The 25,189-nt window shown below is 33.7% G+C and overlaps 1 protein-coding gene across 1 annotated transcript in view; it reads left to right on the top strand.

The window, feature by feature from the left end:
- LOC141500222 (cadherin-8) overlaps positions 1 to 25,189 on the top strand; it is a 371,408-nt gene that overhangs the window by 112,928 nt on the left and 233,291 nt on the right. The window contains exon 3 of the mRNA XM_074203218.1: positions 15,782 to 15,949. Coding sequence (XP_074059319.1) covers positions 15,782 to 15,949 — 168 coding nt within the window. The remainder of the gene's footprint in view (positions 1 to 15,781; positions 15,950 to 25,189) is intronic.

Genomic DNA, 25,189 nt, shown 5'->3' on the forward strand with positions numbered 1-25,189 from the left:
GGAACAACCATTGCAATGTACTCTTGAAAGAATACTAGTTTGTGCTCTACCAGTTAAGTATAAAACTTATATAACTATAGATAAAGCAAGTCACTTGAAATCTCTGAAGTTGTTCAGTAGCATAATTAGTAATATTTACACTACTTATCTCTTAAATTGGTTTGGGGAAAGTGCTTTTACCTTTAATTTTTTAAAAAGATAGCATTAATGAATTAATCAGTATCATTGTTTCCTCATCTTAAAAAGGGGGCTTATATTGCTATTGCTATTTTTGTGAAGAAAACATTTGTGAGTTGTAAATTCACAAATTGTATGAACTAGTGATAAAAACATCAAACTTTTTTTTTTAATTCATAGAAGAGAGCAGAAGGAAGTTTAGTAGGCTCCACAGACATATGGTCCAGTGTTGAAACTATCAAATTTCATTTGGAATATACATTAAAAAACAAACCTACTTAGAGGAGATTCAGTTTCATATGTAGCCCTGTTTTTTCTGTTCCATGAATGGTAAAATGTTTACACATGATGTTGAAAACAAATTCAAATAATTTAAAAAGAAAACAAAAAGGAATAATAAAAAAATTAAAAAGGGAAATGGAAGCTAATGTTGAAAGAGACTTTTGGCTCTAGCTTTTGAACCCATTCTAATTTATTAATATACTTAGCCAGTAGTGCTACTGCTCTATGAACTCATATTCATTTTGAACTCTTCATTGTAGTTATTTCAGTTGATTTAGGACTTCCTTTTTCATTTGTATAAAAGAATATTCATCTTAATTCTGAATGGGAATAATTATAGATTTTCATTCCCTCCAGGAATCTCCAGTTTAAGAATCATCCATTGCTCATTGCACAGTTATGTATGAGTAATTTAAGACATAGACCTTTGCAAAATAATTTTGGCAAGGGGAATTATAAATGCAAGAGAGGATAATAACGGAGACATAGAATGCCTAATTTTCAAATGACAACAGAACATAGAATGTCTTATATTAGAATTGGGATGGATCGTAGCATTTATTTAACATAAACTTCTAATTTTATAGAGAAGAAAACTGAAAACCAAAGAGGAATAGTAGCTTTAAATAGAGAGTCAACTTGTTTTTTAACTAGCTGTAGAATTCATTCTGATTCTACCCAAAACATATGATAAATGCTGAAAATTTTTTATTGATCTGACACTGTATAATAGAATATTTTTCTTAGCAATGGAATGATTAGGAATTGAATTTGATGAATCCATAATTTTATAAAATGTATTTTAAAAAACATGACCCATTAAGGTATTATTTAAACTCATTAAATTTTGCCTTATAAGAAAAAAAATAGAAAGAAAAAACAGAAATGAAGGGGGAATTGCACTCCTAAATCTCAAACTATATTTAAAATAGCCATTGACAAAAATCATTTTGTACTGGTTAAAACATAGGAAAAAGAGATTAACAGACTATACTAGACTAGGAAGAATTAAAAATAACTGAACTCAACAGAAAACTGAAAATACAAGTAACCAGGTAATGAAATCTTGATATGGCAAGAACTTGGGGGAATACTGAAAAGTATTCTGCATAATTAGGTTCATAATAACATCAAATTTCATAATAGAATTAAAATTTATATGTGAGCTAAAATTAGATTCAATAGTATAAAAATAAATATTAGAAGAGAAGCATATAATAGACTTTCCAAGTGCAGGGATATGGGGCGAATTGTTAACCAAATAAGGGTTAATGGCAATGATTGGCGACTATAAAGGACTATCTAGATAATTTTGAAAATATGAAATTGAAAATATTTTTACACAAGGAAAAATAATAACAGAAAGAAAAAGATTGAGTAGGGAAAAATATACCAAATATCTCTGCTAAGTCTCTGATACGCAAGATGTCTGGATAATTAACAAATATATAAGACCAAATAATGAATGAACTAACCATTCTTAAATTACTATTAGCAACCATATGAGAGAAAGTTAGAAATAAGTAATAATAAGAGAAAGGCAAATGAAAATGTCTCTGTGGTTTCATCTCACACCAATTAATTTGATAAAGACAATGAATTTATCAATATTGTAGGATAGATAAAAAGAAAACCACACTAATACATTCTTGGTAGAGCTATGAATTGGACTAGTCATTCTGAAAAAGCAATTTAGAATTATGCAAAGAAAATGATTAAAATGCCCATACTCCCATATATTTGGTCAGACTCATTAACTTTGACTTGTATTGCTTTGCAATTATCATAAAGTTGCTGCTGATCTACCACTTCTTGGTTTCTTTTTCAATAGTAGTGAAGCATTATGCTGAGTTATCCACAACCTCTGTCCAAGTTCTACTAACGATTGGTCATTATCTTTTCTCATAGCACAAAGTAAGCTTCCGCCTACCCCCAGCCCTAAAATGAACTTTACTTTAGATTCATACTCAAGAATCACAAACCATCTGAACTCATCAGTCACAGGGATTAGGTCAACAAGTGTACTTTGAAACAATGGGGGATTTTAGGGCTAACATAGCAGGTGGTTTTATAACTAAGATAATATACTCAAGAAGTCTTATTCCAAAGAGAAGCCTAGCACAGCATTTTGTATCAACTGCAATCTGCACAGTACAATCTCAGAGACCCAAGAAGAGTGAATTACAGTAATCAGCCTTTGAAATAACAAAAGAGTTAATCAACATCTTCATATCTTTCACATGGAGCCACAGGCTGAATCTGGAGAGATCATGAAAATCAGAAAAAGAAGTCTTCTTGAGGAATACAAAATAACCTCTCAAAAGATAATGCTAAAGACAATGGAATGGGAAAAATACAAATTTTAAAATTTGGAGATGACAAAATTGGATTATAATCAGAAGTAATCCCCAGAGGATGAGTCATGCTGAACAGATGTTCAAAACTGATAAGAACTTTCCTGTGAAGGATTTAATTTCATAAACTTCTGCACCAGGAAAATCTGCATTTGATTGAGAGAAAATAAGAACTAAAAATATCTCTTTAAAATAGGAGAGAGAATCAAACAGATCTGTGTATCATCAGCAAAGAACTGAATTCCGGAATGATAACTATATGACAGATTCCTTGCTTTAGTAGTGGATAACAAGTTCAGGAACTGAAGACGTAAATTAAGACTGGTCAGCTCTGATTATGTGTTTTTCAGATGAACTGAAGAATCATTACCAGTTGCATTTATTGTTGCTGTTTACCTAACCTTGTAAAATGTGACAAGTCATATTTCTTTCTCAACAACTGGAAAAAGAATGAACATACTTGAATCTGTTTGAATTGAAGGAGGTCTTGCATAGTCCAGGATCTCATGTCTGAAAATAAAAATATGAGTTCATTATAGAACCAAAAATGTTAGAGACACTAAGTATTTTAGAAACCACCTCACCCAACTGTTTCCTGTTTGTTTAAATAAATAAACTATGACTTGCTTAAGATCTTGCAACAATTAGATGGCAGAGGGAATAGAATTACTATTTGTTTTATATATTTTTTAATCTAGAACTTGGGCAGTTAGAAATTAAAGTAAATAGAGTAATGGGCCTAAAAGCAGGAGGACTTGAGTTCCAATTCTACCACAAATACTATCTGTGTGGTTAGGCAATTCATTTATTCTCTCACAGTCTCTGTTTCTTTCTTTGTGAAATGAGAATAATGACACCTATCTCTCAGAGTTGTGAGCATAAAATGAGATAACATTTGAAAAGAGCATGACAAATCCTAAAATATGATATAAATGATAACCAAAATAATAATTATTATTATTCTTACTCATATGTTTGAACCAAGAGGGGAAGAATCATAGTCAAACAATGTCAGAATCCAGTATTGTAGAGCTATAAGGAATTCTAGCATATAGAATTAAGAATCTGAGTCCTGGAAGAGACCTGAAAAAAGCCTCTAATCTTATTATTTCATTTTATCAAGGAAGAAATAGAGACTCCAAGAATTTAAAAGAACAATTACCAAAGATGATGGTACCAGTCAGTAACAGAGTCTCTCCCTTCCTTTCCCATTGCCTTTATCTTCCATACTTTCTACAAGCAAACTTAACAAGCAGCAGTGAATATATATAGAGCAAGAGTCTAGGTTATATTTTGAAAGTGATTTTACTTTTGTTTTAATAATTCCTTGAAATGATATTTCTTTTTCCCATTTTGACAAAGTTGAATGCAGACAAATTCTGATTAAGCATACCAGACAATTGAGATTTGATGCTACTTCAACCTGTGATTTTCCCTTTTAATCATAATAAAATAGACTGTTTTGCAACACTTAAGCCCCTCTGGGATGGGTACTTGCTCATTAATAGTTCACATTGATATAGAACTTTAAATTCTATAAAATTCTTGACAAATGTTATTTCATTTGATTCTCATTATAACTCTGAGAAGAATGTATTAAATATCCCATGTTTACAGATAAGGAGACTGAGACTGAGAGAGGTAAAATAACTTACCCAGTATTACATATACCATATCTAAGGCCAAATTTAAACTCATGTCTTCCTTACTTTAGGCCAATGACTCTATCCACTGGGTCACCTCACATAACTGCCTACACATTGTGACATTCAGTTTGTTGAATATTGTCCATCAGAAAAGTAAAAGAAGAAAAATAAAACTATCCTTATGAGAAAGAAACCCAATCCAAGGTAATTTAAATTTCATAACATAGTTTTAAGCAGAAGTTTTATAACTTTAAGCTTAAAAATAAAACTGCAATAAGACTTTTGGGATCCTATTTTATCTGGTCCTTAGAGCAGCAATGAACCACTTTAATATGATGAAATAAAAATGTTCAAAGGTATACATTTATTTTCTATTTATGAAGAAATTTATATGGCTATGCCCATTAACTTGTGATATTTTGGAAATTTTCACACTTCATGTGCATGAGTGAAAGAACATTGAATGTAGAGAAAAGAAAGAATTGAATTCAAATCCTGTCTCTGACCCTTACTAATTGTGGAATTATGGGCAAATAATTTGAACTCTCTGATCCCCAGTTTCCTCATTTATAAAATGGAGATAGCTATTTAAAGTTGTTGCTTCAAAGAGTTTTGTGATCATCAATAAGTGATATATGCAAAGTATTTTGCATGTCTTAAAGAATCATTATCATCAGCAACACTGACATCACCATCATTAATCGAATAATCATTTTTCATTGTCCAGTTCAATTAAATTGAAAATACTTATTTAAGCATCAGAGGCAATGTGGTATTATAAAAGCATATCTATAGCAGAGGATGGATGTCAGCCCCAAACCTACCCTTGCTACTTTCCTCCCCTATAACTTTGAACTTATGATGTTACATCTTTAAAGTTAAGCTTTAACAAGACTCTTTTGAATGTTTAGTATTAGAAACACTTTAATAGGAAGAGTCAGGCAATACAAAGACAAACAGAATACCTGACCACAAGGAACTGTATTCCACTGGCATTGGAGGGAGGGCAGTGGAAGAGTATGGGATGAGGAAGGGGATAAAGAAAGAATTTGTCCTCAGTTAAGTAAATACAAAAAATATTAGAAGTTACAGAATATTTTCAAGAAAATGAAAATTGTAATGATGGGAATATTCAGAGAACCTCTGTAGGGAATTGCAGGACAGTTGAGACTTATATGGAATAGAAGTTAGAATGAGAATATTTCAGGTATGGGGTAGAGGGATAGGTGAGTTGATATAAATACACAGAATAGCATTATTGGAGGCCTTGTACAAGCCAAACAAATCAGTCAATTTGACTGAAATATATGCTTGGTGGGAAGGGTTAGTAACGTAAAATCAGAATTGAGGATAGTTTTAAATGACAAAAAGTTAATTTCATGCTTTATCATGGAGGCAATAGAAAGCAACCAAGCCAGAAAGTGAATTGGTCAGACTTTTAAGTTAGGGACACCAATTTACTAGCAATTTGGAGGAAGATTAAAGTGATGAAAGTATGGAAATAGGGAAATCAATTAGGAGGGCATAGTCATAGCCTAAACAAGAAGTAAAGAGATCCTGAGCTTGAATGTAGTCATGTGAATAGAGATGTGGAGATAGAATTGGCAGATTTGTCAACTAACTGGATATGGGAAAAGGGTAAATTTGATCATGATGTTCAGCAATCTTTATGAAAATTCTAGACTTTGATCCTGAGAGACTAGAAGAATAGTGTTACTATGTACAGATATGGAGACAATAGGAAAGGTAGACTTAATGAGGAAAATTAATGTGCAACATTTTTGACTCATTGAGTTTGAGTTACTTGTTGGATATCCAACTAGAGAATTCCCACAGGCATTACGTGGTACTGGGTTAGAGCTCAAGAGGAAAATGAAGGTTTGATATATATTTAGTTTAATTAGGCAGCTAGTTCGTACAATGGATAGAACACCTGTCCTGGACTAAAAGAGAACTTGATTTCAAATTCTGTCTTAAATATTTGACACTAGTGTGATCCTGGGCAAGTCACTTAATGCTCATTGTCTCACACCTAGGGTCATCTCCAGTCATCCTGACAGATCTTTGAATAGAGAGACAGAGACAGAAAAACAGAAAAATAGAGAGACAGAAAAACAGAGATTCAGATGGCTTCAGAGGGGAAAGTGACATTGGTAACTAAGCATAGCACTCCCTCACTCAAATCCAATTCACTTACTTGTTATGGCATCACTGTCCTGATGTTATGGGGTTTTTTTTTTTGTTCTTTTTAGGTTTTAGTAAGGCAAACGGGATTAAGTGGCTTGCCCAAGGCCACACAGCTGGGTAATTATTAAGTGTCTGAGACCAGATTTGAACCCAGGTACTCCTGATTCCAGGGCGGGTGATTTATGCACTACGCCACCTAGCTGCCCCTATGTTATGGTTTTCTTCTAAAATAAAAGACAAACACCATCAGTAGTTATCCACTAAGAAATTATAATCAATTGAATACAAAGTAGCTTTATTTTCTTCATTTTATTATTTTGAAATTGTCAAACATCAACAATGAACATTTCCTCAAACAAAGAATCGGAAAGAAATAATTATGTGAACTCTATGAATCTCTATTATGCACAGATTATTTTAAATGATGTTTATGTTAAATATAATGAGGTATTTTTGATACTGGCATGCTTATCTATGTCTTCTTGTGTATTTTTAAAATGTTTCATTGATTTTTTTTTTGGTGGTAGGAAGCATCATTAGCAATTCTCTTCTTACTCTCCCCCACATTTATAAAAAAAGTAAAAAAAAATTCTTCCTTTTAACAAATAATTATAGTTTAAGATATATATTAAATTTTTTTAGATGCATTTCTTATTTTTCACCAAGGTCTTGCAGAAAAGGATGGAAAAATGATTCATCATCTGTCTTGAATGAAAATTGGAAATTGTGTTGATCTTATGACTCTTCTGTTTTCTTTTTCAATGTTGTAGTCATTGCATATTTTTTTATCCTAGTCTTACTCATTATACTCTGCATCACTTGATATAAGTATTCTCAAGAATATTTGAATTCATATATTTCCACAATTTTACACACTGCAGTAATCCTTTATATTAATGCATTCAGATATTCTTCAATTGATGGGTACCCACTTTGTTTAGTTCTATGTTATAGTGATGATATTGTATTGCAATGAATATTTTTGCTCCTGTGAGTATTTTCCATCTTTTAGTTAGATAGGGAAGTGATATCTCATTATCAAAGAACATGCTCCATTTACAGACTGTATGGTATCTTTGAAGATCAACAAGACAGGCTATAAAGAAAAAAAAAAACTAAGAGAAGATAGGTAAAGAACACTGGAGAATACTCTATGTATAAGAGGTATGACCTGTATGATGATTTCTTTAAAGAATAGTCAAGTGGGGTTAAGACAGGGAGAAGGAGAATCAGGAGAAAATATTTGTAAAAAAGTTAAGGGGTTGCACAGTGGATAGAGCACCGGCCCTGGAGTCAGGAGTACCTGAGTTCAAATCTGGTCTCATACACTTAATAATTACCTAGCTGTATGGCCTTGGGTAAGCCACTTAGCCCCATTTGCCTTGCAAAAATCTAAAAAAAAAAGTTGAGGGGTAAAGTGAATATTCAGGGAGTAATCAAAAGTGGCAAAAGTTATTCCTTTAGGAGCTCTACACTTTCCCTAATATAACCACTCTTGATTGAAATTGAAACCAAATTCTGAAATGTCTCCTAATTTATAGTAACTTGATTAGTCAAGAATTAAGTATTATAGTAATACGTAATTCATTCTAATACATTCTAAGTCTAGAATAGCAGGACTCTCATAGTAAGCCCTCCTCCATCCCTCTAAGAAAGAGCATCAAGAATGATGTAAAGAACATACACTTAGAGTTAGAAGACCTCCCCTTGTCCTACCACTTACAAGCTAGTAAATATTGAGGAAGCAATTTTCCCTCTATGGGGATCAGTTTCCTTATTTATCAAATGAAGGGGTTGGAAAAGATGACCTGTGAGTCTTCTGGCTTTTTAAGCATGATCCTCTAAGAGATCAGCAACTATATTTGAGCTAGGTACTGGTGTATCCAAAGAAAGAAAAAGAAAACAGTCGCTGCCTATAAGATGCTTACATTCCAATGAAGATGGGAGCATATTTAAGGAGAGACAGAAAAAGGAGAGATACAGAGACAGAGAGACAAACAGAGAGAAATAGAGAGACAGAAATAATGACAGAATGACAGAGACAGAGACAGAGTCAGACAGAGGACAGAAAGAGATAGAAAGAGAGTGAGACAGAGACCAGTGGAGGGAGTTGGAGTGACAGAGCAATAAACAGAGAGATGGAAGATAGACTAGACAGGAAGTTCATGAAAATCTGGAGAGTTTCCACAGTATCAAATACTTTAGAGAGGTCAAGAAGGATCAGCATTAAGAAAGCACTGTTAACTGAAGAGACACTAATATTTCTTACCATTCTAACTCATTACTTCATTCTTTATGTATTTATTGCTCATCTCCTAATATATGTCCTATACTGGTCTAAGCCTGAGTATACAGAAATAAAAAAATAAAACTTTTTTTTTCCTCAGGGAACTTATAGTTGACTTGGAAAAAGTCACACATAAATTAGAAAGTACAAAATAAATGCAATGTTAACATAAAGCAGTTTCAAGGTAAGAGGATCAGAGGAGTCCTAATATAGGAGAAGAAAGTCAAGATGATCTATGAAGAGAGTTAGAGAGTTAGAGATGTTAAGAAGCAGAGATTCCAGAGAGAGAGAGAGAGAGAGAGAGAGAGAGAGAGAGAGAGAATGAGCATTAAAGCATGGGCTACAGCCTGTTTGAAAACTTTAGGTAAGAGATAGAAAGTTAAATTTGGATAACAGCACATAGGGCAGTTTGGTTAAAACAGAATGTTTGAGGAAGAAGAATGTCAAATCAGTCTGGAAATAAGGGTTGAAGTTAGATTGTAATGTACTTTCAATGCTAAAAAGAGACATTATTCCAGACTTCCTAGAGAATTATTGAGGCTTTCAACCTGTGCTTTGAGAAAGTCAGCAATATTCTATGCTGGAGTGAAAGGAGTGTTGGGGAAAATTAACCCTTTTCAAGACTGCTTATTCACTTTTGATGTCTACCTGGCACTTAACTCTCACCTGTGGCTCCAAGAAGCTGTGGCACAAACCAGGTTTAAGTTAACTAATGACCCTCAAACCCTTTGGTGAATTGGGGAGGTGTCAACCCCATGCATGTGAAGACCAACCAAATTGGGATGGGTGGATGAAAACAATTTGTTCCAAAGGCCATGAAAGCAGAGGTTGGTCAGACATCAAAAACATCAAGGTCACCCACTGTGTTCTGTGCCATTGTCAGGCATCTTGAATTTTGTCTTGTTATTGGTTTTGATGATACTGGAAGAGTGAAGCTAAAGACTTTGAGTAAATTTGTCTCATTTAAATTCAATTCACATGTGAGTCAAGACTTCACCTGCTAGATTTCATTGCTTGTCTTCAAAAAATGCAGGACAAACAATATTCTATACTCATTACCATAAGACCTAGTATTTTAGTGGTCACTTTTCAGATCAGTGACTTTCACTAACTCCATTGTAGTATCATGGTTCCAGGTAACATATATAAATTAGAGTCAATCTAGGTAATTTAAGTGTTACCTCAGTGATCTTGAACTAATCCATTCCAGGCTTGAGGCTTAAGGCATTTCAAACCTTAAAAACTAGGTAATCTTGTTTTAGGATGGATATTCTGTATTAGTTTAGTGCAGGGATATCAAACTTAAGCCTTTGAGCCTTGGCAGAAAAGTAAAATTCTGAAATGTAGTGAAACCAAATTTAAATGTAACTGAGAAATATTTAAGAAAATAAAAATACATTTACAACATAGATAATGTCAACTTGTGGTTTTCTAAGTCATCAATATGCTAGCAGCTAGATGGTTAGTTTGATAAAGCTCTGGGTTTTCAGGAAGACCTGAGTTTAACTGTGGCCTCTGTTTGCCTTAATTCACTGGAGAAGGAATTGACAAACTACTCCAGTATATTTGCCTAGAAAATCTCATGGATTGAGATCTAATAAGAAAAAATGTTGAACATGATTGTACATTATAACTTCTACCAGATTGTTTCCCACTCAGGGAAGGGAGCATGGTAGAAAACAGTAGAACTTATAAACTTGCAAATGGATGAATAATGAAAGCTACCTTTGTATGTAATTGAAAATAAAAAAGAAAACCCCATGGATAGTATTACCCATGAGGTCACAAAGCATCAGACACGACTGAATGATTGAACAATGAGTTAATACGTCACCTTTGAGTTTGATACCTGATTAGTTAGGCAGAACATTGTACTGGGACTAACAAAAACCTGGGTTTGAATTCTCCTCCAGATACTAACTTCCTGCATGCTTCTAAATAAGTGAAACCTCAGTTTTCTCAAGTGTACTTCAATGAGCATGTTAGACTTGATGACTTTTAAGGTCCCTTGTATTTTTAAATCTATGATTCTATGAACCCATGACTTTATTTTTTATGGTAAATTGATTGGAGTCTTTATTCAACTTCTCATGGCAGGTCTCATAAGCTAAGGAACCCTATCATTCTCAAGACTGTGAGGTCCCTAACCTTTTTGACTGAGTCAAATAAATCAAGCCTGGATCTAAAATTTACATTACTTTCAACTACTCAGCTATTTATTACGGCATTTTCATTTCAAAAATAGCTAATAGAGATATAGGGCTTCAAATCTTCTGAGATGATGCTGTGAATAAGATTATACAGGACACAAGGTAACTACATAGTCATTGAGGAACCCAGCAAACCACAAGTGATCAATGTCTAAAGTGACCTAAGGGCTTGTGAGTGCATTCCTTGCCCTAACCTGGGCCTTGGAACATGGTTTGAGTTGGTTTCCCTTAGGACACTATCTAATTTTCATTTATATCAGTGGCAGCTCTGTGTCAGTCTTTAGCATCGATTGCATAATTTTTCAAGGTCATCCTTGGTTAGCATGAAAAGACTTAAAATAGATGAATAATAGTTTTCCCATAAGAAATGTTGCAAGAAAGAAGCAATTTTCTAAACCCACCCTCTGAAAGTCTGACTCTGAAGATGAAGCAATCTCAATCTCTCTCTCTCTCCCTCTCTCTCTCTCTCTCTCTCTCTCTCTCTCTCTCACACACACACACACACACACACACACACAGAACATAGACATGTGTGCATTTTTCCCACAACACTCTTGTTATCTGGATATCTTTATAATTTATGTGCTAATTAAGATATTCTCTTACTTGGTCTCTAATATAGTTCCTCCCTGCCAATCGCATCATTTACTTCCCTATTTTCCTTCATTTCTCTCCCTTCTTCCCATTCTCTCACTCCTCTCCTCCTTTCATTCTTCTTTTCTTTTTTATTTCTTCTACTTCACTCTCTCTCATTGCCTTTCCTTCCTTTAACGAATTCATTCCTTGAAAATTTGTGTTTGAATATTACCTTTGACACTTATCTGTGTAAGTCTAGACAACTCTCTATCTTTACTTGCTTCAATTTCTTCATCAATAAAATGAAAGCTTTGAATTTCATGACTTCTAATGTTTCTTTAAGCTCTATATTTTAAAAATCCATTAATCTTTGCTTTCTCTCTGCTCTCTTCTCTTTCATCTCCATTCCTTTCACTTCTTTTCTTTGTCTCTTTCTCTGCATTTTCCAATGTTTTCTTTTCTTTATTCATTTTTTTCTTTCCCCTCCCCTTTGCTGTGTATCTGTCCATCTTTCTGCTTGTCCAACTATCTCTGTTCTTTAAATAAAGGAGAAAACAAATAGGGATATAATGATGTGGGTAGGATCCACAGAGTCGCAGTGTAATATGATTACTTTTTGAAACAACCTACTGAACCCAAGCATATTATTGAGTTACAGTAAATGTTTCCAAATAAGCAATGTCCTCCAGTTGAGTGCTCTTTGAATGGGAATCCCTGAAAGAAGAATCATCTCTATATCTAATAAAGTGCTCTAGAGCTCTGAGCTTTCACTCAAAAGCCCACTGCCCGGGTGGATTAGATTTCCCTTGGCGCTCTGACAACTCAAATGATTCACTAACATGAACTCCTTGCACTCTTTCTACAGACAGATGATTTCATTAAAACATATGATCCAAAAAAAAAACCCAACAGGATTACAAGAAAAAAGAGTCACTGAGAAAGTACCACATCTTCCAACTAAGTTTAACATTTATCAAATTGCTGAGGGAATGAAGAGAATGTTGTCTTTCCCCTAGATGAAAGGAAATGTTCTGATTTAAAAAAAGGTAGTTCAGTGTGATGGAAAGAGAAGAAGACTTTAGTGTTAAAGAACCAAGGTTGAAAACTGTTTCTGCTTTGAACAATATATGTGACATAGAGTAAGTTATTAATCCTCTCTGCACCTTAATTATTAAATATTTAAAATAATTCGTGAGATGATTTCTATGCCCTTCCCAATTCAAAAATCCTACAATAGAGGAAAAAAGCACTAACCTTTAGAGTCAGAAGATGGGTCTTCAACATTTATAGTTGTAAATGTTCCTATGCTTTGTAATTATTCTCCTCATTTACATTCATACTGATCAGTTAATAGTCTCAGAATTTAGCTACATTTTCAGACTAAGAAGGTGTGAGTGGGTGGGATGGGTATGAGTAGTATTATTAATTATGAGGCCAACACCATTGTGATTACTGCTGCAGTTATCAATTATTATAAAATAATTACCCAGACTAATTAGGTGAACTGCCTTGGCAAGCATAGTTGGTCTAAGTCATTTCCCTAAAAATCCATGACACTCCAATAAGCACACTCAAATTTCATGGAATTTGCAGTTTAAGTTTAGAAAGTAAGTGTTCTAACATATTACCCCCTGGAAGCCATTTTATTGGGGTCTTTCTCCTTGGGAATAGTGTATTTTTTCTCCTGCTTCTTGAGACTTGAATCTGCTTTCCACATTTCAACCAATCTTTCATAGGATTATTAAATATTATTATCAATCACTCCTGTCGTGGAGAATTCCTAGCATGCCAAAAAAATAGTCCAAATCTTCTCCCCTTCTGAAGTCCATTGGTGTCTTCTTTTATTAAGAGAAAGGAGAAAATAGCCAGGTTAAGACTCCAGTGCTCTTCTCTCTTGCAAAATTATTCCTTCTCAGGGTTAGCTCTATCTTTTCTCCATCAAATTTCTAAATTTTTTGAACCTGGAACTGACTCAATATTTTATAGATTTTAGAGATGATCCATAGGACATTACCAAGTTTCTTCAACCGAACTGAACATTCTTCCTGTACTTTAATGTGACGTCATTCCCATTTATTAGGGAGCATCTAAGCTTATCTAAAACTTATGATTGATTTTTTCAATAGCAAAATGTTCTCACTTTGTTAAAATACAAAAGATTTAGCATCTTTATTTTGAATAGGGTGGAGTGATTTGATCGATTTATTCAGTGGTCTTTCTCTTTACATACATTGAGATGAAACATGATATAGTTGATAAAAAACTTAATATGGAATCAGGAACTTTGGGATTTGAATTCTTTCTCATATCACTAAATATAATCTTAAAAATTCAAAGTTTCTCTGTAAAATGGAGCTAATAATAACAACTACACATGCAATAATTTATGTGAAATGCTTTGCAGACTTTAAAGGGAAGGGAATAAGCATTTATATTGTACCCACCATGGGTCAGACATTTTGCTAAGTACTTTTATAAATATTATCTCATTTGATTTTGAAAACCATCCTACAAGGGAAATTCCATTATTAATTCAATTAATCCATTTCACAGGAAATTAAAGGAAACAGAGGTTTAATGACTTGCCCAGTGTCACACCATTAGTAAAATATCTGATGCTGAATTTGAACTCAAGTCTTTTTTACTCCAGACTCAACACTCTGTACACTGCACCACCAACTGGCTACCCTGAAGTGAGATAAACACATTACCAACTACTATTAATGTTGTTATTATTAAACAAGTTGCCTCATCTTTCTAACCCTCTGTTTCTAATCACTAATTTGTGGCTCATAGTGCTTTTGTGATCTACCTTATGGGATCATTGTAAAGAAAATGCTTTACCAACTTTAGAATGTTGTAGAAATAAGAAATTATATTTGAGTTGTTAATCATCATCATTATCATCATTTCATCTTTATCTTCTCTTTAATTAAGTTTCAGATATAAATACTACAGAGAAAAGTGGCTATTTTGGTATTAATATTTGACATAATATTAGGTAGTTGACTGCACAGGTGTTTAATGCAGCTTTGGTTTTTCCTTTTATAATTGAACATAAGTTTTGGGCCAAAAAGGACAACTTTTGTATGTCCCTGAAAGTATCTTTGGGAAAACTCCTGGAGCAGACAAATTTATTTGTGCCGGTCTTTTCTCCACATGATTTGATTTCTTTTCTCTATATTAAAGTTTTTATATTTATGCTTAGTTTGGCTATTATGAGTATGTGCAATAGTGAGTACAGTAATGAGTGATATTATTGTTATTAACATCATCATCAATTACTTCATTTTATACTGTTAATTTTGAATTGGTATTTGTTTTATATATATATATATGCATATATATATATATATATATAAAACACAAACACATATATACATATTCCTTTAATTTCTCTCATATATTTGTGTGTTTTATACCCATTTATCTTTGCTACTAAAACTCTTAGCTATTTGTATACTTACGTCCTTTTGCAAAAGAAGTCAGATATGTAAAATATGTCAACATTAATTTATTTGTAATTTTTTCAACAGAACAATTGCATGAATATAATCATACTGTGATTTATTTTTTAATTTGGAGAAAAAATCTAGATTGTGTGCATATATATATATATATATATATATATATATATATTCTCAAGTTCTTCCTTAAGCGATTTTTGGGATCACAGTAACAATACTGAATAACAAATAGTAAATTATAAATAGTTTTTTCAGTAGATAAAATACTCTCCTTATAAAAAATTTGAGAAGAAAGCAATATAAGTATTATTATTTTCCTCATTTTACAGGTGATGAAACTGAGGTTTCAAATAAATGATTTAATTTATTCAATACTATACAGCTAATAAATTACAAAAAATTTTTGTGAACCCTGATGTTTTGACTCTAAATTTAGTGTTATTTCTACTCTATAGCCTTGTGAGAAAATTTTGTGAAAGTTTTGTCTAGGAGATTGTATATAAGACTTCAAAAGAAATGAAAATATAATCAACACCTAGGTCCATTTTCTAATTTTGCCTCTGGCTTGATTTGCTGTTTTTTTCCCCTTTTGTAGCAATTATTAAAACAGCTCTTCCCAACATGGACAGAGAAGCAAAGGAGGAATACCTGGTGGTTATCCAAGCCAAAGACATGGGTGGGCATTCAGGAGGCTTATCTGGGACTACAACTCTAACAGTAACACTCACTGATGTCAACGACAATCCTCCAAAATTTGCACAGAGTAAGTGAAATTAATGCTTTGGGTTAGTAGCTATTTTTTAATTTCCATCTGTATTTTATAGCACATTGAGGTTCATTAAATTGTCCAAGAGAGTGATATGCATGTTAGATATTATGCAGTCTAATATTGTATACATTACTGAATTAGATTTTGAAACAAAAGAATTCCCTTCATTGTCTAAGCTTTTCTCTGATTCAAATTTGGATATATGTCACCAATTCTATTCAATTAATTCATACTTATGAATTAATATATTAATGAATTGTGACTTCAACTCTAAATACAGTAAAATCCCTCACATAAATAGTTAGATTTGAAGAAAACTTAGGATTTCAAAAACAAACTCAAAAGCAAGGGATAAAGGGCATTTGGTGATAAAAAAAAATATCTATCATGCAATTCATACCTCCAAGAAAAGAGGTCTAAAGCTCTCATCAGGATACCACACTAGAGTCTATTTTTAAAAAAAGTATGTGTAAAATAAGGAAAATAGTTTCTAACAGCTTGGCTATCTTACTTTTGAAATATTTTTGAGTCAGGAAGTTGAAGGGAAGTTTTGCTAGTGGATAATTGATTGTTAATAGCAAAAAAGAAGCAAAAAAATGTGAGTCATTTAGCATAGGAACATATAACTCAGTTGTTATCTCCAAAGACATGGGTGTTCAGAACAATCACTGATGTTTCTAATGTTCATTTTATTTCATCAATAAACAATGTCCATCATCTTTCCTCAAATAAAATCCTTTTCTGAGGTTTCATTGTTGCAAACAGGTGACACTGAATTTTACAGGGCCATGAAAATGGAATACTTTGGTTGGTCCTATACAGCTATAAAGACTTTATTTATAGGCCTTAGGTCCTTTGTCTGAGAATCAATTATCTGACCATTAAAAACAAACAAGCAAACAAAAACCCACCTCTATTAACCCAAATCCTAAGGGATTAATATGTTTGTTGGGTTCTTCATCAAAATACAAGTGGTTGAAATCACAGCTCCTTGATGTATCAAAGATATTTTAGAAAGCAAGAAAATGTGATAACATCGCAGCAATTATTTTCTCTTTTTAAAGATGACTTTTAGGATTATAGTTATCTATGAAATGTATTTATATGGAATTAACCAAGGATATCAAATAAATTATATAATATGATTGACAGTTTCCATTTAGAAAATATATATACATTTGTTTACTTATGCTTGTGTATATTTTTTACTTATGTATTTCCTTGTGTATATGTAATATTCCTGCTTCAGTCATTTTAATCCCACAATCATGAATTAATATAGATACTGGAAGTGATTATTTTAATATAAGGAGAAACATAGAGAGGCACCATAGGTTCTTTTTTCCTTTCATAGTTAAAGTATATGACTCTTTCCTTAATTCTTTAGCATTTGGGTATAGGATATTGAAGCTTGAGGGAGGTGGAAGCAGAAAGTCTGTCATAATGGCAGGGGTACTAGAACACCAATCAGAAGATCATTTTATCAAAACTAGATGTTTTTGTGCCATTGACAGTCTTAATTTTGTCCTCTACAAAAAAAGTTTCAATAAAATTATTTTCAAGGTCCCTTCCAACTCCAAAATTTTGAGTCTCTTGTCCTCTCTTCATGTAGTTTTGGAATACTATTTGGTTCCCCAGGAGAAAAAACCTGCCTCACTGCCAAAGCAGCCAAATGTCTGTCTTTGCTGGAGAATAGCTAGGCTGATATTTTTGCCAATCCTCTCTTCTTTATACAAGACAGAGAATCTTGATGAATATGTAATAAAGTAGATTCAGAGAATATTGGAGTTCAAATGGACCTGTATCAAATACATGACCTGCAAAGATCCCAAGTAGCTTAAACTAGGGAAATATTTAAAAAATTAAATAAAATACAATAAAACACAGATAACATGTTGCTACAGCAACATGTATGCAACAGGGATATTTAAATATGGATTAATTTCTCCATGAGTTTGTCAATATTGACCATCTTTAACCCTAGGTGGGGAGCCCCTTTGTAACATCCCTGATGATTAACCATCTAGTTACGGCTTGAAGACTTTTAGTTCACATATAAGTAAAACAATCCAAATGGATATTTGAGATACACCATAGCTAGGATTTAAGTCTCATGGAAATTCCTCAGTGTGCTTTATTGTATTCACACACCAGGCTAGGTAATAGGCTAATATAATGTAGGCACAAGTACAGTTTTTTCTTATTGAAGACAGCATTTTTCAAAGTTTTGAAAAATTTGAGTACAAAGGCAGTTGTGGTCCATTGCTGGACTTTGGAATCAGAAGTCATTAGGATTGAATTCTTACTCTTCTCCTTTCTAATTTTGTGGGACTTGCAGCAATCCACTTTATCTATAAAAGCCTGAGTTTTCTAGTCTTTTTTTTTTTTTAGGTTTTAACAAAGCAAATGAGGTTAAGTAGTTTGCCCAAGGCCACACAGCTAAGTAATTAAGTGTCTGAGGCTGGATTTGAACTCAGGTACTCCTGACTCCAGAGCGGGTGCTCTATCCACTAGGCCACCTAGACACCCCTGAGTTTTCTAGTCTTTAAAATAAATATACCTCTAACATTTTCCATTATGTGAGCTATAAAGATAGGATGAGATTAAATATGGAAAATACTTTGTGAATTATACACTTTTAAATTATTATACCTTGTTGGGGAAGAGCAGCTAAATACTTTAATAGAACTATAACATTTTAATAAGGGAAAAAAGGCATTGCTAAATGATAAAAGCAGAATTTCAAGTTAGGTAACTCATGCCTATCTAAATCATAGATTGACTCAGATGAAGCTGCCTACAAAAAGAAATATTTCTTATCTCCTGAAATGTGATGAATCAAATTCATTTATTAAAAGTAATTTATTAATGGTTTACTATGTAGGGGCTCTGGAAGGGAAGGAGAAGGAAAAAATAAGAAATAAATAAACATGATCCCTGACCTTAAATAGTTTACATTCTAATGGAGTAGACATCATTCAAACAATTGAGTGCCTACAAAAGATATACAAGATAAATAGGAGGTCATTTCTTTGAAATACATTTTTCCCACTAGTATGGAAAGAGTACAATTTCTCCTTCAGACTTTTATTGTGCCATTCATTAGTAATAGGAATCCCAATTGTGACTGACCCAAGAGACTTAGACCCTGGATATGCAATCTTAGTGCTCTCTCCTGTCACTTTTGCAGATGGCAAAGTGGCTATTGCATTTTTCTCACTTGTGAAGCCAGGACAGGGCAGGAGTGCTATAGATGTGAATTTGTATGTAATGATGCAGACACGTTTATGTGGATTTTCACAGAGTAGGACATCAGTGTAATGACAAGGGACAGCTCTCTGACTAAGTCTACCAAATAGGGCTTCTCAATAAGCATTTGCATTGTCTGCTTTTTGCCTTCTTTGTGCTTGACCCTTATTGTCTGTGAACCAAGCAGCTGATGGAAAGGAAGAGTCCACAAATGATTATAGATTCAATGGAAAATGCAGTGGTCTGGGAGGCAGAAGATCTAGAATTTGACTTCCCCACTAATAACTGGGTGACCTTGAGAAAATCACCTCAGTTCCTGGGTTTCTTTTGTCTTGTATATAAAATGAGGGAACTGAACTCAAATCTATCTCAAACAATGTCAGCAGAAATTTTATTAAATAGTTAGACTGATTCAGGCTCTGGACTAGTGCTAGATTCCTCCCCTCCAGTCCTATTTTACCACAACTTCTAAGATCAAATCCCATTGAAAAACTCTTATAAGGAGGCAGAGGAGAATTTAGGATTTCAGGAAACAAGGGAAGACTAAACTCTGTGCCACCCCCATCTCCTCTTCCTCCCCCTAACAAATATCTCTTCTCCCCTCTAATATCTACCATTTGCACCTCATTCTTTTTGTTTAACAATTTGTTCCCTGATAAAATGCAGTTATGTGTAGGAAAGAATAACCCTAAACCATATCAAGCATAGAAAATTTTGTACAAATGAGTTTTCAAGAAGGATTAATAGGAATCAGAGGTTATAATCGAGAACTTACAATGACTCTCTCCTCTAAAATTTCCTGTCTCTGTGACTTCGGGTATGTTAATTGCCTTAGGTCTGATGCTCATCTGCAAAAAGAGGGCATTTTATAGATGGCCTCTGGCATCTCCTTCACCAATAGGACTATGGTCCTATGAGGGTTAATGGGGAAAGAAAAAGTACACAAACAAATCTGAGTGAGGCTAAAGGCAAAGTACTATGACTTTACAATTTTATCTGGGTCAGTCCAATGAGGGGCTTGCTTCCCCCCATATAGAGTGAACACTGATCTATAACTAGCCTTCACATTTTCATTTAACTATTAGTATGCCATATAAGCATGGATCTCTGTTTTTTGAGAGCTGGCACAAATATAGAGGGAATCAACAGTCTTGTCTTTTGTTCTTGGTGACTACTCCTATTAGGAACAATTAAATATTAAACAATTAAAATAAACTAACTCAGATTTATACCATGTTTTCCAGTTTGAAATCTTTTTCCTCATGCCAACTTTGAAGAGTCATTTGTACAATTGAATGCTTTTATAGGAGGTAACTGAGACTGAGAGTTTCAGTGACTTGCCTCTGACCATAATGCTTTGCCACGATTAAATTCATACTTGAGCCCAGATCTAGCTTTAAATTTAAAGAACTATTATCATTCATTGTTTGATTCAATAGATAAAAGAACTGAGTCACCCATACCTGTATTTTAACAGGGGAAACTTTAAAGTCTTAAGGCAAAAGAATGAGACTGAAATGATAAAACACAAAGCATCCCTCTAAAGCAGAGAGGAAGAATTTAAGTTTGGAATTTGGAGATTGGGGATGGCGGGGGAGAAGGAATATAAAATAAATGATTCATTCAAGGCTGAACTACAACTAGAATCCTGTTTTCCTGGAAGCTAGGTAGTATTCTTCCTACTATGAAAATCTTCTTGCCAGTTTCGGTGCCTGTGAAATGACTTAGTGGGGGTCATCCAGCTTCTTGAAGAAGCTTGGCCCCTTCATTAAATCATCACTCACACTAGATGGTCACCTATGTCCATTTCAGCAGAAAGGGTCAGAAGTGAAGAGAGATGATTGATTACCTCTTAAACAGATTTGAGGTACAATGGCATGGTACGGTGGTCTGGGCCATCCCTGAACAAAATTGGAATTTGTTTTCTGGATTTTTTTATGTCTCTTTCTCACTTCCTTGCTCTTCTCTCTCTCTCTCTCTCTCTCTCTCTCTCTCTCTCTCTCTCTCTCTCTCTCTCTCTCTCTTTCCCCACCCCTTGCTTTTTTTGAGTTTGCTTTAGATACTGCTTCTACAGTGTTCCATCCCACCCAACTTTATCTTTGTTAATATATTAAAATTTAGATGCCTTTTATTCATTTCTCTCAGGAATTCTCAATGTTTCCTTTTATAGGATAAACTAATTCATGATAAGGTATATATTAATTATAACTTTGTCCTTTGTTCTTGAAGACATTGTCCTTTGTTCTTGAAGACTGTCACAACAGGGATGCCACAATGTACACATGATTTGTTTTGTGAGTAGGGGGGCTGTTGTGCAAAGTCACCAACCTCATTTTCTCCTTTGGAGCCATCTGGGCCAGTGGTCAGATATGAATCAGAATGACTGGAGATGGTCCTGGATGCAAGGCAATTAGGGTTTAATGACTTGCTGAAAGTCACATAGCTAGTAAGGGTCAAGTGTCTGAGGTTAAATTTGAACTCAGGTCCTCCTGACTTTGGGTCTCTATCTACTTAGCTGCCATGAATCATGATATAGCAACAGGGGAAAACCAAAGTCATTGGGGGTGGTGGGGTCATTGTCTACAAGTACACAAGCAGAGAGACAACTTCTAGCTGACTCTGGAACTGAAAGTGAATTGGAATCTTTGGATTCCAATTGGAAAGTGAATCTTTCAACACAAATCCTTAGAAATTACACAAAGTTTTTATCAAAATGTACTGTCCAGAGTCAGCTACATTTCTAGTATCTAGAGGCTTTTTAAATCCAGTAGTTAACAAAATGATGCTTAGTGCTACATTTTAGATAATAAAATATGTAAAAATCTTGAAACTTTGTTATTTTAGTCAAATCTAGCTAGGGAGAAGATAATGGTAAGGGAGCTACTTTACTTCAGAATGCACATCATGATTAATATCATCATCATCATCATCATCATCATCATCATCATCATCATCATCATTATTATTTTTGCCTCTGTTGAACATGTTCCAAAATTTCCATGGCTTCTGAGTTTTTAAGAGATGTTTTTTGTGGTGGAGGTGGAAGGAAGAAATTGCTTAATAATATCTTAATTATATTTTTTCATACTGAGTACTAATAAGGGAAATATAAATACAGCTTGAGTAGCTACTAGTTAATTCAGGACAAATGTTTGGCTGTCCCTCAAATCAAAATGGCATAAGCCCCAATAATGCCAAAAGACAATTATTCCTCTACAGAAATTCAAATAGAAAAAGAATGGAGGGGCAATGTGGATGAACTTGTTTTCAAATGAAAACCTGTTTTCAAATAGTAGACTGCCTTTGATGAATGTTTTGAATGAGGTCTGAATTGGAGATTCCCTCCCCTTTCAATTTCTGACTTACCATTTAAAGTTGCCAGTGTAGTTAATGCTCTAATTAGCAGCTCTTCTTCCTCAGAAAATTATTGTTTGTATCCTGTAATGACAGAATAGGTTAAAAATCACTCCCTTTGTTGGAAGAAATCAATATTAAATATAACATTGATGCAGAGGAAAAAAAAGGAAAATCACAGGTTCAGAAGGTGCCATTTGCATTATCATTCAAAGATTTCCACAGTAGCTCTAGGAGTATCAGAATTTGTTCCCTTGATATCTATCTTAATTATAATCATACTTGAATGAGATTGAGTCTATCCTTACATGGGGTGTGATTTTTTCCTTACAGTCAGAGTTAAGGGGCCATAGTGGTGCAATTGTTGAATATAAAATTGGGAAATTCTAGGAAAATTTCTCTGTTAAAAGCGTAATAGATGCTTGACCCTGGAATAAGTTCAAATATCTTATAGTCTCAGTTTTTTTCACCTAGACAGCTGGGCTAGTTACAGAACCAGCCCATAGGGTTATTGTGAAGTTCAAATTTTCTCTAACAGAAACACTGTCCTTCCTCCACTTCAATTAGTGATATCTCTGGCTCCCTTTAAGTCCCAACTAAAAATCTTACCTTCTATAAAAGGATGGGGAATCTTTTTTCTTCCAAGGGCAATTTGGATATTTATAACATCATTCATGGGATATATTTGGTCAAACATATAATTAATTCGTTCTGAAAAAGTTACTAGATTTATTGAATTTCAAGTTCTTCCTGGAGATGCTTTGGCAACTGACTCAAGGATAAAGGTTTCATGCCCTGTTCTATAGGAAGCTTCCCTAAAATCTTTTAATTCCAGTGTTTTCTCACTGTAAATTGCTTCCTATTTATTCCTTATGTGGTTTTCTTTATATACATACATATATATATACAAATATATAATATATGTAATTCAATATTATTCCTTCCCTTAAATTATATGATCTCTCAGGACAGAGATTATCTTTTTTTCTCTTTTTTGTACTCAAGCACTTAGCACAATGTCATAGTTCAATCATTCAGCCTTGTCTGATTCTTTGTGATCTGATGGGGTTTTCTTGGCAAAAATACCAGAGTGGTTTTCCATTTCCTTCTTCAACCTGACACATAATAAGTATTGAACCGATGTTTAATGAATCGAATATATTTGTGCTAAATGCTGTCCTAAAGTTAGACCTATTTATGACTCTAATAATAGTATGTTACATTGTGATTTAATGATCACTATAAAATACACACAAAAACCCAAATACATATATATACACATATATACACACATATATATCCATATATATATATATTACATATATACATATAATTTTATATGTAATTTGATTCTCAACACAACTTATTGCCCTCAGCTTATTGAAAGGGAGTTGAGTTCAGAACCCCGACTCAGATTTGGCAGAATTGGATGGCCCAAGGCTTCCAGTGAAGTAATAAGACCAGTCCTGGAGAAACTCATGGGAGCCCCAGGGATAATTCCTTTTGTGAATAATACTATGAATGTCAAACTGACATTGACCTAGTGTTAAAGCTGGCAATAATATCTGAGAAGGTCTGAAATGAAACACCATACTGATGATCAGTTCATAGAGAGATATATTAGGATGTATTGTCAGTGCACTCTATTGCCAAATATCACATGAAGTGGCTTGTTTGGTGTTAATGGTGTGCAGTGGTGCCTTGCTGAGATGGAAGGAAGTGAAATCAATTTAAGACAAAGAGACTTACAATAGTCTAACGATCTCTAATAGTCCTGTTTCCTATTAATCAAGTCATGAATTGGAATGATTATGGTAAAGGCAAGTGAGGATACCTTGCACAGCATATCCCTCCCTATAAAAAACATAATTGTGTAACTCATGCCAATAATCAATTGATGGGTTGATGTGATCCTCTTTGATACTGAAGGTCTAGCAGTTGTAGGTAGTATAATTATTGCCATTTTATAAACAAGGGCATTGAGTATGAGACATTGAGTAATTTGCTAAAAGTCACACACAGTTGGTAAAATCTGAAACAGGATTCAAATTCATGTCTTCTGAATTTAAAGTCTATTACTCTATCAACTCCACCACTCTAAATTTTTTTTATTTAGATCACTTACTAAGTATTTGGAAAACATGAGCTTAAAACATCTTCTATGTAATAACAGACTCAGTTAAACTTATTTGGAAATAGAGAATAATCTTTGTTTTCTTCCTCTACGCCCATGATCTAAGAGACATAGTGGCATGCATTTCTGCTTTTGTTTATGTGGGGGAAGGGGGAGAGAGTGGTGGGCAGGAAAGAAAAAGAATAATTTTAAATGGACTCTAAGGGATATAAGCAACAAATCCCATTTAAACAAAAACAGCAGCAATAACAACATCTTTATATGAAAAGTGAAATGAGAAATACAATTAAAGAATGTCCAAGCTCTAAGATTAACTAGTTCCATCACCTCATTTGACAGTTGGGTAAATTGAGACTTAGAGAAAGAAAATGACTTCCTTAAAGACACACATATATTTCTACTCAAAATCAGGACTGGTAGTACTTTGCTGAGTTTCCCTTTCTGGATTTTATAGCCTACAAGCTGGTTTTTCATTGGCATTAAGATGTCCTTGGCAA

Source organism: Macrotis lagotis, chromosome 1 (assembly GCF_037893015.1).
Source record: "Macrotis lagotis isolate mMagLag1 chromosome 1, bilby.v1.9.chrom.fasta, whole genome shotgun sequence".
NCBI classification, from domain to species: Eukaryota; Metazoa; Chordata; class Mammalia; order Peramelemorphia; family Peramelidae; genus Macrotis; species Macrotis lagotis.